We start from the raw sequence: 15,193 nt of genomic DNA, 5'->3' as shown, positions 1-15,193 counted from the left end.
GGCGCACCATGCCCATCTGCGGGGATGCAGCACCCAGGGAGCAAGCCGCAGGGAAACAGGACTCTGGGATCCCAGTCTGGGGAGGCAGGCCCCTGCCCCCAGTTTTGGGCTGGGCACTAAAATGCCACCGGGGGCAGTGAGCAAGGCCCTGCTGGACCCCCACCTGTGGTGAATACTTCTTTTAATGTAATGTTGGATTCTATTTGCTAGTATCTTGTTGAGAGTTTTTGCATCCATGTTCATCACGGAAATTGGTCTGTACTTCTTTAGGGGATCTTTGGTTTTGGAATCAAGGTAATGCTGACCTCATAGAATGAGTTTGGAAGTTTTCTCTCCATTTCTATTTTTTGGAACAGCTTCAGAAGACTAGGTATTAACTCTTCTTTAAATGTTTGGTAGAGGGGCACCTGGGTGGCTTGGTCGGTTGAGCATCCGACTTCGGCTCAGGTCATGATCTCACGGTCCGTGGGTTCAAGCCCCGCGTCGGGCTCTGTGCTGACAGCTCAGAGCCTGGAGCCTGTTTCAGATTCTGTGTCTCCCTCTCTCTCTGCCCCTCCCCTGTTCATGCTCTGTCTCTCTCTGTCTCAAAAATAAATAAACATTAAAAAAAAAAAAGTGTATTTAAATGTTTGGTAGAATTCCCCCGGGAAGCCATTGGTTCTGGGCTCTTGTTGGGAGATATTTGATTACTGATTCAATTTCTTTACTGGTTATGGGTCTGTTCAAATTTTCTATTTCTTCCTGTTTCGGTTTTGGTAGTTTATATGTTTCTAGAACTTTGTCCATTTCTTCCAGATTGCCCAATTTATTGGTGTATAATTGCTCATAATATTCTATTATTGTTTGTATTTCTGCAGTGTTGGTTGAGATCTCTCCTCTTTCGTGTGTGATTTTATTTATTTGGGTCCTTTCCTTTTTTTTTTTTTTTTTTTTTATCAATCTGGCTAGAGGTTTATCAATTTTGTTAATTCTTTCAAAGAACCAGTTCCTGGTTTCATTGATCTGTTCTACTGTTTTTTGTTTTTTTTTTGATATCATTGATTTCTGCTCTAATCTTTATTATTTCCCTTCTTCTGCTGGTTTGGGGCTTCATTGGTTTTCTTTTTCCAGCTCCTTTAGGTGTAAGGTTTCTTCCTTCTTTAGGAAAGCCTGGATTGCTATATACTTCCCTCTTATGACTGCATTTGCTGCATCCCAAAGGTTTTGAACTGTTGTGTTTTCATTTTCATTGGCTTCCATGTACTTTTTAATTTCCTCTTTAATTTATTGGTTAATCCATTCATTCTTTTTTTTTTAATTTTTTTTTTTCAACGTTTATTTATTTTTGGGACAGAGAGAGACAGAGCATGAACGGGGGAGGGGCAGAGAGAGAGGGAGACACAGAATCGGAAATAGGCTCCAGGCTCTGAGCCATCAGCCCAGAGCCCGACGCGGGGCTCGAACTCATGGACCGCGAGATCGTGACCTGGCTGAAGTCGGACGCTTAACCGACTGCGCCACCCAGGCGCCCCAATCCATTCATTCTTTAATAGGATGTTCTTTAATCTCCAAGTATTTGTGTTCTTTCTAAATTTGTACTTGATTTCAAGTTTCATAGCATTGGGGCACCTGGGTGGCTCAGTCTGTTAAGCATCTGACTTCAGCTCAGGTCATGATCTTGTCGTCTGTGAGTTCAAGCCCCGTGTCGGGCTCTATGCTGACAGCTCAGAGCCTGGGGTCAGCTTTGGATTCTGTGTCGCCCTCTCTCTGCCCCTCCCCCATTCATGCTGTCTCTCTCTGTCTCTCAAAAATGAATAAATGTTAAAAAAATTTTTTAAAGTTCTATAGCATTATGTTCTGAAAATATGCATGGTATGATCTTGATCTTTTTGTACTTGTTGAGGGCTGATTTGTGACCAAGTATGTGATCTGTTCTGGAGAATATCCCATATGCATTTGAGAAAAATGTGTATTATGCTGTTTTAGGATGAAATATTCTGAATATACCCATTAAGTCCATCTGGTCCAGTTTGTCATTCAAACCCATTATTTCCTTGTTGATTTTCTGCTTAGATGATCTGTCCATTGTTGTAAGTGGGGTGTTAAAGTCCCCTACTGTAATGGTATTATTATCAATGAGTTTCTTTATGTTTGTGATTAATTTATGTATATATTTGGGTGGTCTGAGTAGCGGGCATAAATATTTACAATCGCTAGATCTTCTTAGTGGATAGACCCCCTAATTATGACATACTGCCTTTCTTCATCTCTTGTAACAGTCTTTGTTTTATTTTTATTATTTTTTAAAATTTAAATTCAAGTTAGTAGGGTGCCTGGGTGACTCAGTCGGTTAAAGGATCAACTTCAGCTCAGGTCGTGATCTCACGGTTTGTAAGTTTGAGTCCTATGTCAGGCTCTCTGCTGTCAGTGCAGAGTCCTTTTCTGATACTCTCTCTCTCTCCCTCCCTCTCTCTCAAAAATAAACATTAAAAAAAAGTTTATATAAAAATTAAATTCAAGTTAGTTAGCATTTAGTGTAGTCTTGGCTTCAGGAGTAGAACTCAGTGATTCATCTCTTACATATGACAGTCTTTGTTTTAAAATCTAGTTTATCTGATATAAGTATGGCTACTCTGGCTTTCTTTTGATGTCCATTAGCCTGATAGATGGTTCTCCATCTTCTCACTTTCAGTCTGCAGTGTCTTTAGGTCTAAAATGAGTCTTTTGTAGATGGATCCATTAATTTTTAATGTGGCTCTGTATGTGTGAGTTTGTATAGCTATATGAGCACAAATGTTATACATGTGTAATGTGAGCTTCAAATGAAACATGGGAATATTATCATTTTTTTTTAATGTTTTATTTTATATTTGAGAGAGAGAGAGAGAGAAAGAGCGTGCAAGCAGGGGAGGGGCAGAAAGACAGAGACAGAATCTGAAGCAGGCTTCAGGCTCCGAGCTGTCAGCACAGAGCCTGATGTGAGGCTTGAACTCACGAGCAGTGAGATCATGATCTGAGCTGAAGTCAGACGCTCAACTGACTGAGCCACCCACGCGCCCTGGGAATATTATCATTCTAAGTACCATTTGTGCATAGTGGCAAGCTAACAAAGGGGAGAGAAAAACCATAAAACTTGGTTTGGTTTTATAAAGTAACACTAATTAGAGTTATTTATGTGAAGTTTTATCATTTGTTCCTAATTACCATGCATTAAAATAATGATTAAGACAGTAAATAATTGTGTCAGACTTATGTTTTTGTAAGTTTTATTCAATTATGATTTATAGTAATGTATCAGTCCTTATTTTTGATAGAAATTTAACACTATAGTTTGATCACAACTTGTAGAACCTTGAAGGAACATTGCTTACATTCTGGAAAAGAAAGTTTAGATTAACAGTTGTCTCGTGGTCACCAAAGTTAAGTTTATCTCTCTTTAGCTAGTAGGACTTGATAGCAGGTGAAATTGAATGACACAAGCATGCTAAGCAAGTTTAAAAGTAGAGGACTGAAAGATTGTCAATGATCAGCACAAGATGTTAATATAAATTTATTATCATAATTATAGAGCTTCCAGGTACTACAAAAAGCAAGTCTTAGACCAAAGTGCCTTAGTGTGAATCAATAAAACTATTTAGCCTGAAAAACATTCTTTACTGTTGTTAAGGATGATCAGTCATACTCCAAGAATACAAATAATTGCCACAAATATAATAACATGTTATAATTATATTAAAAATATATTCATAAATATATATGTACATAAATAATAAATACTTTACACTTGACTTCTTGAGGCTCAAAATTTTCATTCAAAAAGCATTTTACCAAACTGATCTCATTGATTGGCATAAAATACTGTTGAGGCAGGAAAGGTATAAGTATCATCCCCTCCATTTTGAAGATAACCAAACTAAGTCCCAGAAACTTACAGTATTTGATTAAGGGTCCATCAGCAACTTAAAGACAAGCAGTTGGAATGAAATCCTGGGCAAATGGCTTCTCATTCCAACTGCTGTGTGGGTATTTCTTAGGCCTCACTTACTTAACCCATATGTAATATGGGTAGAGTCTTTTTGGTAGCAAAGTCTTTTTGGTTTGCAAAGTATAGGGTATTCTTTTTTTTTTTTTTTTAATTTAGCATCCAAATTAGTTAGCATATAGTGCAACAATGATTTCAGGAGTAGATTCCTTAGTGCCCCTTACCCATTTAGCCCATCCCCTCTCCCACAACCCCTCCAGTAACCCTCTGTTTGTTCTCCATATTTATGAGTCTCTTCTGTTTTGTCCCCCTCCCTGTTTTTGTATTCTTTTTGTTTCCCTTCCCTTATGTTCATCTGTTTTGTCTCTTAAAGTCCTCATATGAGTGAAGGCATATCATTTTTGTCCTTCTCTGACTGACTAATTTCACTTAGCATAATACCCTCCAGTTCCATCCACGTAGTTGCAAATGGCAAGGTTTCATTTTTTTTGATTGCCGTATAATACTCCATTGTATATATATACACCACATTTTATCCATTCATCCATCGATGGACATTTGGGCTTTCCATACTTTGGCTATTGTCAATAGTGCTGCTATAAACATGGGGATGCATGTGTCCCTTTGAAACAGCACACCTGTATCCCTTGGATAAATGCCTAGTAGTACACTTGCTGGGTCGTAGGGTAGTTCTATTTTTAGTTTTTTGAGGACCCTCCATACTGTTTTCCAGAGTGGCTGCACCAGATTGCATTCCCACCAACAATGCAAAAGAGATCCTCTTTCTCCGCATCCTCGCCAACATCTGTCAGTTGCCTGAGTTGTTAATGTTAGCCATTCTGACAGGTGTCAGGTGGTATCTCATGGTGGTTTTGATTTGTATTTCAAGTATAGGGTATTCTTTAAATAACAAACAACATTATATGTTGATGTTGGTTCCATTAGAGCTTGCTCACTCTCTTACAAAGAGAGTAAACATTCATTTATAATTACAAAGGCTCAGCACATGCTCAGCAGGTGACTAAGAGTAAAAGATTTGACTCCTCCATGTACATAGTACATATGGACTGTAAACACTTCACAAGGAAGTAGACTCCAGAGTCAAGACTGGGTTTCCAGTATCTGAAAGTCAGTGACAGAGGGTAGCCCTCTTGCCATGTGCACCAGTTTTTCTTCCTGTGTGGCAATGAACAACTTTGGATGGGCAACTGATTTGAAGTAGTTCTTACTGCCATGACGTTCCCAGAAGAAGAGAAGGTTGGTCTCATCTCTGATGGTTTTGGGTGTCTCAGGCATCTCCTGTAATTAGGAGAACGGAGATATGTTAGAAAACAAGATTCTAGACAAAGAACTAAAGTGCAATCCCTTGACATTTGGCCTTTGTAAGAAATATAGCACTTTAGGACTGTGACTCTGTAATGTGATGATATAGGTTCTTCATTTATTTGTTCATTCAGCAAGCATCTATTACATGCCTGTTAGATGTATGGCCAGTCTACACATAATAGCTAACTTCCTTAAGTAACTGGAGAGAAATCCAAATTATTCATGAGGATTGCCAATGACAGTCGTGTCTTACTGTATCCTGGAAGGTAGGGTAGAACATTGTTCTTGTCCTGCCTTCAACATAAGCATAAGGCATTTTGCATAAAATCTGAGCACTAGCAATTCTGAGACCTCTAAACATTTTGACCTCTAAGTGTGCTGATCATATCTTTGGGAAAATAATTTATTATTAGAGATGTTTATCTCCATATTTAAGCTAACAATTAAAAGTTTAAAAAACCCAAAACACACACACACACACACACACACACATTTCCAAGTGTAACAGCAATTAACTCCATGACAATTGCGATCTCTTTAGACTGTACTATTCTTGCGAGTATGGATAGAATCTAACAATACTTTCATGGAAAAGTAAAATTCAAATTTCAACTTGATGTGCTTCTTCTGTGCTCTTTTTAATCTAAAGCAACCAATTATCCTTTTGAGGTTTCCTTGGGGTTTTCAATGCCAACAAAGAATTTATTTCCCAAACCTATTCCTCTCCTACTTTTTCCCCATCTCAGTAAATGTATTTTCTCTCCTACCTCCTGTTGCTTCTATCTCTGAAACATAACCATTTCTGTCTACTTTTTATCTGCCTCACCACCCCCAGTTCCATGACTGTTATTATTACCTCCTATTTGAGCTTTGTGCTTTCTTCATTGCCTTCTTGGTGATCTGTTCTCTAGTTTAGAAAATATAAGTGAGGTCAGGACACTTCCCTGTTTGAAACCTTTTAATGACTTTTCATTGTACCTCAAATGAAACCCAAATGCAAGGCTCCACAAACACTAGCCTCCGCTTTTCTTTCCTCCTTCTCACAGTGCCTCGGTTCTACAATGTTCCTTCTGGTCTCTGAAGGTGGCCTTTAAACTCTTGAAGGTATAGGGCCCAGATGCACTCAGATCCCTCTGTTTAGAATGCCCATGTTTACCTGCCCCCTTGCAAGGCATGCTCCTATCAGATCTCACAGGGAGCTCTGCTCTTGCCTCCCTATGTAAAGAGTACTCTCCCGTTTTTCTGTAGCTCAGCACCCTTTTCATTTGCTTTACAGCATCTTTTACTTTTTGCTGTTTTTTTTGGCTTGTCTACTGTCTGTGTCCCCCAGAAGACCAACTTCTATAAGGCTAGGGATTTTGGCTCACCACGGTCTACGTAGCTGTTGGCTCTATGTTTGAAAAATAGAAGGCTCTCAATAAATGATGACTGTTGAATGAATTCATGAAGGAAGATACTGCCCTTGTCTGTAGATATCATTTTTACCTCACTTAACCCACGTGGAGAAATACATGCACCCACAAAAATCCTGGTTGGAGTTGGGGGTTTGCATTATACATTTACTAAATAAGAGTCACCTCTTACCAGTGGAGAAAACATCTAAAGGCTATCGTGGGTATGTGTGTGTCTGTATGCTTGAGGGAAAGGTGGTAGTGGAGATAGGGCTGGGATGAGGGATAATGCTGGCACCAATGAAGAGAGAGAGGCAATAGAGTCAAAGGCCAGGGTTTCAGTCTTGGCTCCCAGATTTTTGCTTGTGCCCAATGGCAGGTGATTCATACTGTCTGCTCCTAGTTGGCTTTTTTGAGTTTCTTAGAAGCAGGCCCCATTGTCCTAAGGCCTACCATCGTATAGCTCAGATGGTAGAGTTCAAGATGGATAGAATAAATGGATGCCCTGGGATGGGAGGTGACTAGGATCAGGTAGGCTAAGGACAAAGAAGGAAGAAGGTAATTTCCCTTTTATTCACTCTTGCCATTTTTACTTTCTCATAGATCCTGTGTAGAAGCGCCTCTGGGGATAGGTGAGAAGTAGCAGGTAGGGGCAGGTGGACAGGTGGAAACTGTGGTAGGAAGAGAAGAGGACTGTGCCACCCTGCTAGGGGTGTCTGTCTATTGGAATCAGTCACGAACATATGGGATGTAAATGAAGGTCAATTGGAGACTGAGGACGACTGACCTTTAGCAATACAGGCTCATCTTCATTTTGGGCACTCACAAACAGTCGAGTTTTTGAGATTCTGAGAGTCACAGGAAGTTTAGAATCTTCTTTTGATGTATAAGCCCCCATGTCAAATTTCACTGGCAAAGAAAAAAGCCAAAAAAGAAAGTAAATCCATTGTACTTGAATAAAATCCCATGTTATGTAAATTGTGTGTGTGTGTGTGTGTGTGTGTGTGTGTGTGTGTGTGTAGTTAGGTCCCCAACTATGATGTAAACACCAGAATGAGATTCCATAGATCTTTGTATCCTTCACAATGTCTGCCGCTTTTACTGGACAGGTAAATACTTGGTTGATGTCTTCACAATTTTCTATGTTGAATGAATGCTTGGGGGCTATTTGTTGAATCTCTTGTAATTACATTAGTGGGACAAGACCCTTCAACTTGTGAGCCCATGAGTTCATTATAACCTAAAGTGGAGGGGTTTGAGGAACCTGATACGATCACGTTACTAGTGCTAGTGAAAATTAGTTGTTTTCCTCAGAGAACAATGCCTAATAAGAGCTGGATAATTATTCACTCCTAGGAACCTAAGAGTTCCTTTTTTGGGATATGCTCCAAAGAAATAACCTCCTAGGGAAAAATTATAAATACAATAACCTTTGCAATAGAATTACTTGGAGCAAACCTAAGGGACCAGCATAGCAACATGATTGAATATTCTAGTGCCATTAAAATGGCAAATATATATACTATTTCAATATGTGGGAAAATTACATGAGATAATATTAAGTAGGAAAATAGAACACAAAATAATTTGTAAATGTCTGAGTGGAAAGTATGTTTTCTGAAGTATGTCCAATTAGAAGGAGCCCCGTTTGTTTATTGCCAAGTAGCCCATGTGGAGCTCTGAAAATAATTTTGTATGCTGATGACATGTCCTGAAGCTAAAATATGTACAACATGGAAATTGGATTTGTGTGGCTAAGTTTCTTGGACACTAAGTTTCATCCTCCCCAAAATATTCTCAGCTTATTGGATGTTTCGCTTCACAGTTATGTTATCAGAGATGATGATTCTTTTTAGTTGCGTGCTTATTTCTAAGTTTGATCAGCAGGCTTTCTAATGGAGAGTGATTGCCCCTCATTGGCTTCTGGGTAACTTTGGGTAAGTCATTTCATATTTCTGGGAGTCAGTTTCCTCATCTTTAAAACTGAGGAGAAGACTATCTAAGAGAACCAAAGGAGATACTACATCAGAAAGCTTACTACTCAGTGGTCCCAAAGAAAGGAAACTTCTCTCTTTGTGGAGCTTCTTGATTTGGCGGAAGCTCCCGTCCTTGCCCAGGATTTTACTGCGGGGTGTTGTGCTTCATCCTATTCTAGAAGGATTGTGCAAAGCCAGGAATCTAGAGAGGTCTATATTTTGAAAGTACAAAGCTTGAAATAAATACAGCAATAAGAGGAGGGGAGGAGGACAGAGTTGTGTCCACTTACCTGCATCATCCAGATTCTGTAATGCAGCGGCTGCGAGGTATTTTCCCCCTGCTTTTCGAATTACACTTTGACTGAGGTTGTCATTCAGGATGAATTGGGATTTGATGATCTTCTGATAGTTGTATTTTTCACTGCTATAGAAGTTGGGTGCTACTGATCTGGGCTTCATGATTTCTAAAACCATTATCACAAGCTCAGATTGATGTCTTTGTACAAACACAGATGATATTTCTACTCTAATACAAGCATCAAAAGTAGCTATGGAAGAGACATTAAGAATATTCCAATCCAAATGAAGAAACAGAGAGAAGTGAAGCCACCCAGTCAGCGGAGTTGGTTCTAGGATTATCTTTGTGATTACTTATTTCTTTTTAAACTTCAACTCCTTAGGCAGTATTTTTTTTTTTAAAAGAGATCCTTTGTGAAGTATTTTCATTTTGGTTGTTTGGAGGTTTCTAAGAAACCAGGAAGACTGCTAACATTCACCATCTATATTTTTCAAATGAATATACTCTGAGAAAAAATGAATATGTTAAGAATTCTATGTCACTGGACACGCAGGTCTAAATGTCTACCCCCCTTTCTGAATAGTGGATATATCAGTAGCTTCACAAATCCTCATGGCTCTGAGTAAGTTTACATCTAGTAATCTATCCCAAGGAAATAAATAGTGTTAAAAACGAAGATTTACTGGGGCTTCTGGGTGGCTTAGTCAGTTAAGCATCCAACTGTTTCGGCTCAGGTTATTATTTCATGGTTCATGAGTTTGAGCCCCATGTCGGGTTCTGTGCTGACAGCACAGAGCCTGCTTGGGATTCTCTCTTTCTCCCTCTCTCTGCCCCTCCCCGCTCTCTCTCTCTCCAAATAAATAAATAAACTTTTTTAAAAAAAGTAAAAAAAAAATGACGATTTATTGATATGGATGTTCATTGTTATATTACTTATAATGTTGAAAAATTGGTACTCTAGAATGCCCTTGATATATTGCTAAGTGAAAAAAGCTGACTATAAAATTGTATATGATATAATCCTAATAATTGTTCACATGTGTGTATGTACCTAGAAGAGACTTTAATGAACATACCGTAGTGGTGGCAGTGGTAAACTCTTAGCATGAACTATTTTTATTTTCTGTTTTACCTTTTCTTGTATCTTCCAGTTTTCTGGCTGAATGTGTACTAGTGTTTACCTGTTATCTTAAAAAGCTATTATCTGAAAAATATTGGGCTTATGTTTCATGTAGAGGTTTGTATAGTAGACGCATGGGAGAATAGTCCTAAGTGTTATAATCAGAACTGAATTTGGTTTAAAGCTCTCCCGCTTACACACTATGTGACTTACCTAACTGAGCTTAGTTTCCTCATCTGTCAAATGAGAATGTAAGATTGTCATAAAGTGTAGAGATAATGCAGCCATTAACCAATTAGCAGTATTGGTAGTATTAACAAAGGTAGTAGTAAGTAGGAGGAATAGGAGTAGGGGTAATGGCAATACCTAACATTTAGTGGGTATTTCCATGCCAGGCATTATTCTAGTCCAGCAGCTTGCAAGTATTGACTCATTTAATTTTAACAAGTAGGGACTCTGATCATCTCCATTTTACAGTAGAGGAAACTGAAGCACAGAAAGGTTAAGTGACTTGCTCAATGGGGGCAGAGTTATTATCTGGAGGAATGTAGCTTGTAAATAGTCACCTACTAACAGTATATGACAGCTTTCTGCCATAAGGATAAAAGCTACATGACCTTTATCTATAAGCCCATGAGGAAGTATTCTATAGACTCAGACCACTGCTGCTCCCTCCCTACTGGAGAAGGATGAAAGTATCTTCTCCTTCCTTGTAGTTACCGGACTAATGCCTGGTTGCCCTCTTGTTACTGATTCTAGGTTTTATTTTCTCCTGTGCTCTGTTGTCTCCAGGTTCTTAAAAATGGAAAACAAAGATATTATTTGCACTTGACTTCTTACCTTCTTCTACTTCGTTGGCAATGGCTTCCAGGTCATCAGCAGTGAGGAATTGATTTAAACTCAACCGTCTCTTCTTCAGAATCTTCCCATTGGCTGCCACCATCACCACACTCTTCTTGAGGGTAAGCTGGGGTGTCTTAGAGGTTTCAGAAGTACTCGGAGACATGAATTTATCTGTACAGTCCTCATGAAGTGGGTCATAGCTTGCATCATAGAAGGATTTCTATGAGGAAGGAACATGGAAACTGAGGGGCTGCATATGGTCATAGGATGAGATCCTTTTCAGTAGAAGTTGTATTCCATAGACTTGGTGAGAAGGGTCTCTATTTCATCAGTCTTCTCCCCGCTTCCCTCTCTTCTTCCCTCCCTCCCCAAACTCTCCTCTTTTTCTACCTCCCTCCCACCTTTCCCTGGGAAAGTCTGTTGAGAATAGACAGTGCCATCAACTGTCAGTGTAGAGAGGCAGTTGATCTCACTTAGGAGGGAGAGATGCAGGTCTCTGAACCTCTAGTTAGGGTGAAACCAAAACATTGAGGATTCAAGTTATTGCTGTTTTCTTCTGGTAGAAAAAATACTGCATGAGAATGGCAATCCTGTGAGCCATCTGGGTGGCTCAGCTGGTTAAGCCTCCAGCTCTTGGTTTTGACTCAGGTCGTGATCTCATAGTTCACGGTACTCTGGAATGCCCTTGATGTATTGCTAGTGAAAAAAGCTGTATATAAAATTATATATGATATAATCCTAATAATTGTTCAAATGTGTGTATGTACCTAGAAGAGACTTTAAGGAACATACCATAGTGGTGGCAGTGGTAAACTCTTAGTATGATCTATTTTTATTTTCTGGGATGGTTTCTCTCTCTCTCTGCTCCTCCCCTGCTCTCTCTCTCTCTCTCTCTCTCACACACACACACACACACACAAAACAAAAATAAATAAACTTAAAAAAAAAAGAACAGCAATCCCATAAGAATTACATCATTTGCTTACCTGATTCAGAGTGAGATGGTCAATTTCAGAACTGTATTCTTCATTTTCACTGCCAAACAAGATAATGAGAATGTAATTCTGTGTTTTACATCACTGCAGTCACCGGGCAGTGTATTTTAATGACCACATTAGCTTTGGGTAACAGACACCTGGTCATTACTGTCATCTAAGAAAATTAAGGACTTCTATACATTTACGTACATGTATACAGTAATTTGTGACTCACTAATTTGGAATTAGTAATCGTCGGGACAGGCCTTGAACTTGGTCTGTAAAAATGGGCCTTGGCTAACAAATTGAAGAGTTCTAGTTGAATTTCAGGGAAAAATGTTAACCTCCTCAAAAGAGAAATGCTTTGGAGGCACCTTATTTTAATTTTAGCCAAATAGGTCATGTGTTACACATTGCTTTCATGTATTCACTAAAATAAATTTAATAGTTTATACTTGGGAACTAGTATAGCCACATTTTGATAGCCTAGTTTGTGTTAGTGTATATTAACAGGTAATGGGAATACCATGTTTGTTTAAAGTATTCTTTAATTTTAAATTTTATTCACTTACCCTACTCTTATGTCTGAATGAGGTTAGACTGTGTATGTGCATTCACATGCTAAAATTGCTGTTTAGCCATTGCCTGTTCCAGATTGAGATCCAGAAGTTTTCCTGAGAATGGTTTTTCTCTCTGGCAGTCCATGAAAACCCAATACTATATCAGAGCATGTGAACTTGACTGAGGCTGTGTCTAAGTAGATGTTGAAATTCACTAAGACACAGCAGAATGTAAAAATAGTTTTTCTGAAAAGGTGGCCTCCCTGTTAGTGCCATCTTAGTTTAACATGTGGGGTACCTACTCTTTCTGGATCTTCACTGAACCTGCCCTGACTTCAGCAGTAGGACACATCTCTATACCTTTGCCAGTTGGGCTCCATGCTAGTTACTGTTAACTCTGAGGTGGATTCTCATGTACCTGGATCCCTTCATTAAATCATAAGAGATAGAATTGATTTCCTACCTGTAACAGTTCTTCAGGTCTTCAAAGAGGTCAGGAACTTTGGCCATCTTGACTTCTGCAACAGAGAATACCAGTGGCCGTCAGCCTAGCAGCCACTGAACCAAATGCCAGAAAAGGGAGCCACCTGTGCTTTGTGCTTCTTGAGAAACCTAATGAATGACTTAGCCCACAGTCAGCATTTTCCCCATTCTTCTTTTCACTCCCTTGAGTTATTTGCAAACGTATCTGCCTCCTCTACTAGATTATTAACTTCTTTTAGAAACTTGGTAGTTTTATGTGCCCAACCCAATACATTGTACACAGTAGGCATTCAGTGAAAACTTGGATAAATTAAAGAAAAAACCCCCCACAAGAATGAGGTATTTGCCTTGCATAGAGGCAAGAGAGAGACAGAGTTGGAAATTTCCAGTTTTCTCCTAATAGCTTGGTAGTCCAGATTCCCTCCAAAGGAAGGCTCAGCTGTACTCACCAGTGCCCTTATATGAAGCCAATTCCCTCAGTTCCCCATCAGCAGGAAGAATTCTTCTCTGAAATCTGACTGTGATTCTAACTCACACACCAAACCAGGGAAGAAAGGAAGGAAGAGGCTTAATCTTCAGAGAAGGCAGTTTGAGAGACAACAGCCAAGAAGAAAAGCAAAATATATTTTAAAAGTCAAAGATGTGATAAGGACAATACCTTTGCTGATTCAAGCGCCAATGAAATGACTCCCTCTCTGCCTGGAGACTTGGCCCTTGTCAGGCTTCTTGGCCTTTTGTCTTCTTGAAGTAGGCGTGGTCTGTGTGCGTCACCGGGGAATTTACAGGGAAGAATTGTTTTGTATGGTTTTTATGTTCCTTTAACGGGAAACTGGCCAAAATACTGACACACTGCGTACTTGATAGTAGTGTTGCTTGTAGAGATTCCAGGAGCTTCTAACTTGGTTTAAGTTAGAGAAGTTTCATTTATTGAACTAATTCAATGAAACTAATAAGTTTCATTTATTTATTGCTTTGTTCTGAACAGTTGTAAGTATGCGGTCTTAGAAAAAGGGAAGAAGGGCAGGAAATGTAAAAACGTACGGTGGGGAGGAGGGGAGAACTCCTAAAATCAGACTTCTAGATGGCTGGAGTTGGAAAGGAGCTTGGGAGCTGTGGCTTGTGTTTTAGCTAAATTTGTTTTTTGTACCTCAGGGCTGAGTATGAATTGATAGAATGCTTGGCAGCCCCTGGCAGATGAGGGTTGGCTCTGAGAGAAGATGATCTGTCTCTTCTGGAGAGGGAGGTTTGGTTGAATAGGCATAAAACATTCTCAGTGTCAGGAGATAGCTTCCTGGTTGGGGCAGGGTATGGGAGAGAAAAATGATACCCACAGAAGTCTTTTTTTTTTTTTCCCAATATATGAAATTTATTGTCAAATTGGTTTCCATACAACACCCAGTGCTCATCCCAAAAGGTGCCCTCCTCAATACCCATCCCCCACCCTCCCCTCCCTCCCACCCCCCATCAACCCTCAGTTTGTTCTCAGTTTTTTTTTATTTAAAAAAAAATTTTTTTTTTTTACATTTATTTATTTTTGAGAAACAGAGTGAGACAAAGCGTGAACGGGGGGGGGGGGGGGGTGGTGGTGGGCAGAGAGAGTAGGAGACACAGAATCTGAAGCAGGCTCCAGGCTCTGAGCAAGCGGTCAGCACAGAGCCTGATGCGGGGCTTGAACCCACAAACTGTGAGATCATGGCCTGAGCCGAAGTCGGACACTCAACCGACTCAGCCACCCAGGCGCCCCTGTTCTCAGTTTTTAAGAGTCTCTTATGCTTTGGCTCTCTCCCACTCTAACCTCTTTTTTTTTTTTTCCTTCCCCTCCCCCATGGGTTTCTGTTAAGTTTCTCAGGATCCACATAAGAGTGAAACCATACGGTATCTGTCTTTCTCTGTATGGCTTTTTTCACTTAGCATCACACTCTCCAGTTCCATCCACTTTGCTACAAAGGGCCATATTTCATTCTTTCTCATTGCCACGTAGTATTCCATTGTGTATATAAACCACAATTTCTTTATCCATTCATCAGTTGATGGACATTTAGGCTCTTCCCATAATTTGGCTATTGTTGAGAGTGCTGCTGTAAACATTGGGGTACAAGTGCCCCTATGCATCAGTACTCCTGTATCCCTTGGGTAAATTCCTAGCAGTGCTATTGCTGGGTCATAGGGTAGGTCTATTTTTAATTTTCTGAGGAACCTCCACACTGTTTTCCAGAGCGGTTGCACCAATTTGCATTCCCACCAACAGTGCAAGAGGG

General features: G+C 39.7%; 2 protein-coding genes across 4 annotated transcripts in view; one reads left to right on the top strand and one right to left on the bottom strand.

Moving 5' to 3' along the window:
- Positions 1-4,748: 4,748 nt before the first annotated feature.
- IL1A (interleukin 1 alpha) lies at positions 4,749-14,294 on the bottom strand. 3 transcript variants are annotated; one of them, XM_045446840.1, is made up of 8 exons: positions 13,594-14,280; positions 13,385-13,461; positions 12,916-12,970; positions 11,902-11,950; positions 10,913-11,135; positions 8,945-9,118; positions 7,466-7,587; positions 4,749-5,260 (listed from the first exon to the last, which is right to left on the bottom strand). In XM_045446840.1, exons 3-8 carry the CDS (start codon positions 12,960-12,962, stop codon positions 5,063-5,065), a joined length of 813 nt encoding a protein of 270 aa, XP_045302796.1. In that variant the 5' UTR covers positions 12,963-12,970; positions 13,385-13,461; positions 13,594-14,280; the 3' UTR covers positions 4,749-5,062. The 3 variants fall into 3 exon arrangements, with proteins under 3 accessions (XP_045302796.1, XP_045302795.1, XP_045302798.1); XM_045446839.1 differs by lacking the exon at positions 13,385-13,461 and having other exon boundaries at positions 13,594-14,278; XM_045446842.1 differs by lacking the exons at positions 8,945-9,118; positions 13,385-13,461 and having other exon boundaries at positions 13,594-14,294.
- LOC123581113 (interleukin-36 gamma-like) overlaps positions 10,978-15,193 on the top strand; it is a 162,920-nt gene continuing 158,704 nt past the window's right edge. The window contains exon 1 of the mRNA XM_045446844.1: positions 10,978-11,034. The gene's annotated coding sequence lies outside the window, so the exon portion shown is untranslated. The remainder of the gene's footprint in view (positions 11,035-15,193) is intronic.

This window comes from Leopardus geoffroyi, chromosome A3 (assembly GCF_018350155.1).
Source record: "Leopardus geoffroyi isolate Oge1 chromosome A3, O.geoffroyi_Oge1_pat1.0, whole genome shotgun sequence".
Taxonomy (NCBI): domain Eukaryota; kingdom Metazoa; phylum Chordata; class Mammalia; order Carnivora; family Felidae; genus Leopardus; species Leopardus geoffroyi.
The sequence above is the reverse complement of the archived record's forward strand: the minus strand, read 5'-3'. Positions and strand labels throughout refer to the sequence as shown.

Excerpts from the sequence above, each read along its gene's own strand:
- IL1A (XM_045446840.1), bottom strand. The coding sequence starts at position 12,962 with ATGGCCAAAGTTCCTGACCTCTTTGAAGACCTGAAGAACTGTTACAG. Across the intron at positions 11,951-12,915 it reads GACCTGAAGAACTGTTACAG|TGAAAATGAAGAATACAGTT; the intron begins GTAGGAAATCAA and ends CTTGTTTGGCAG. Across the intron at positions 5,261-7,465 it reads ATGAGCCTGTATTGCTAAAG|GAGATGCCTGAGACACCCAA; the intron begins GTCAGTCGTCCT and ends TCCTAATTACAG.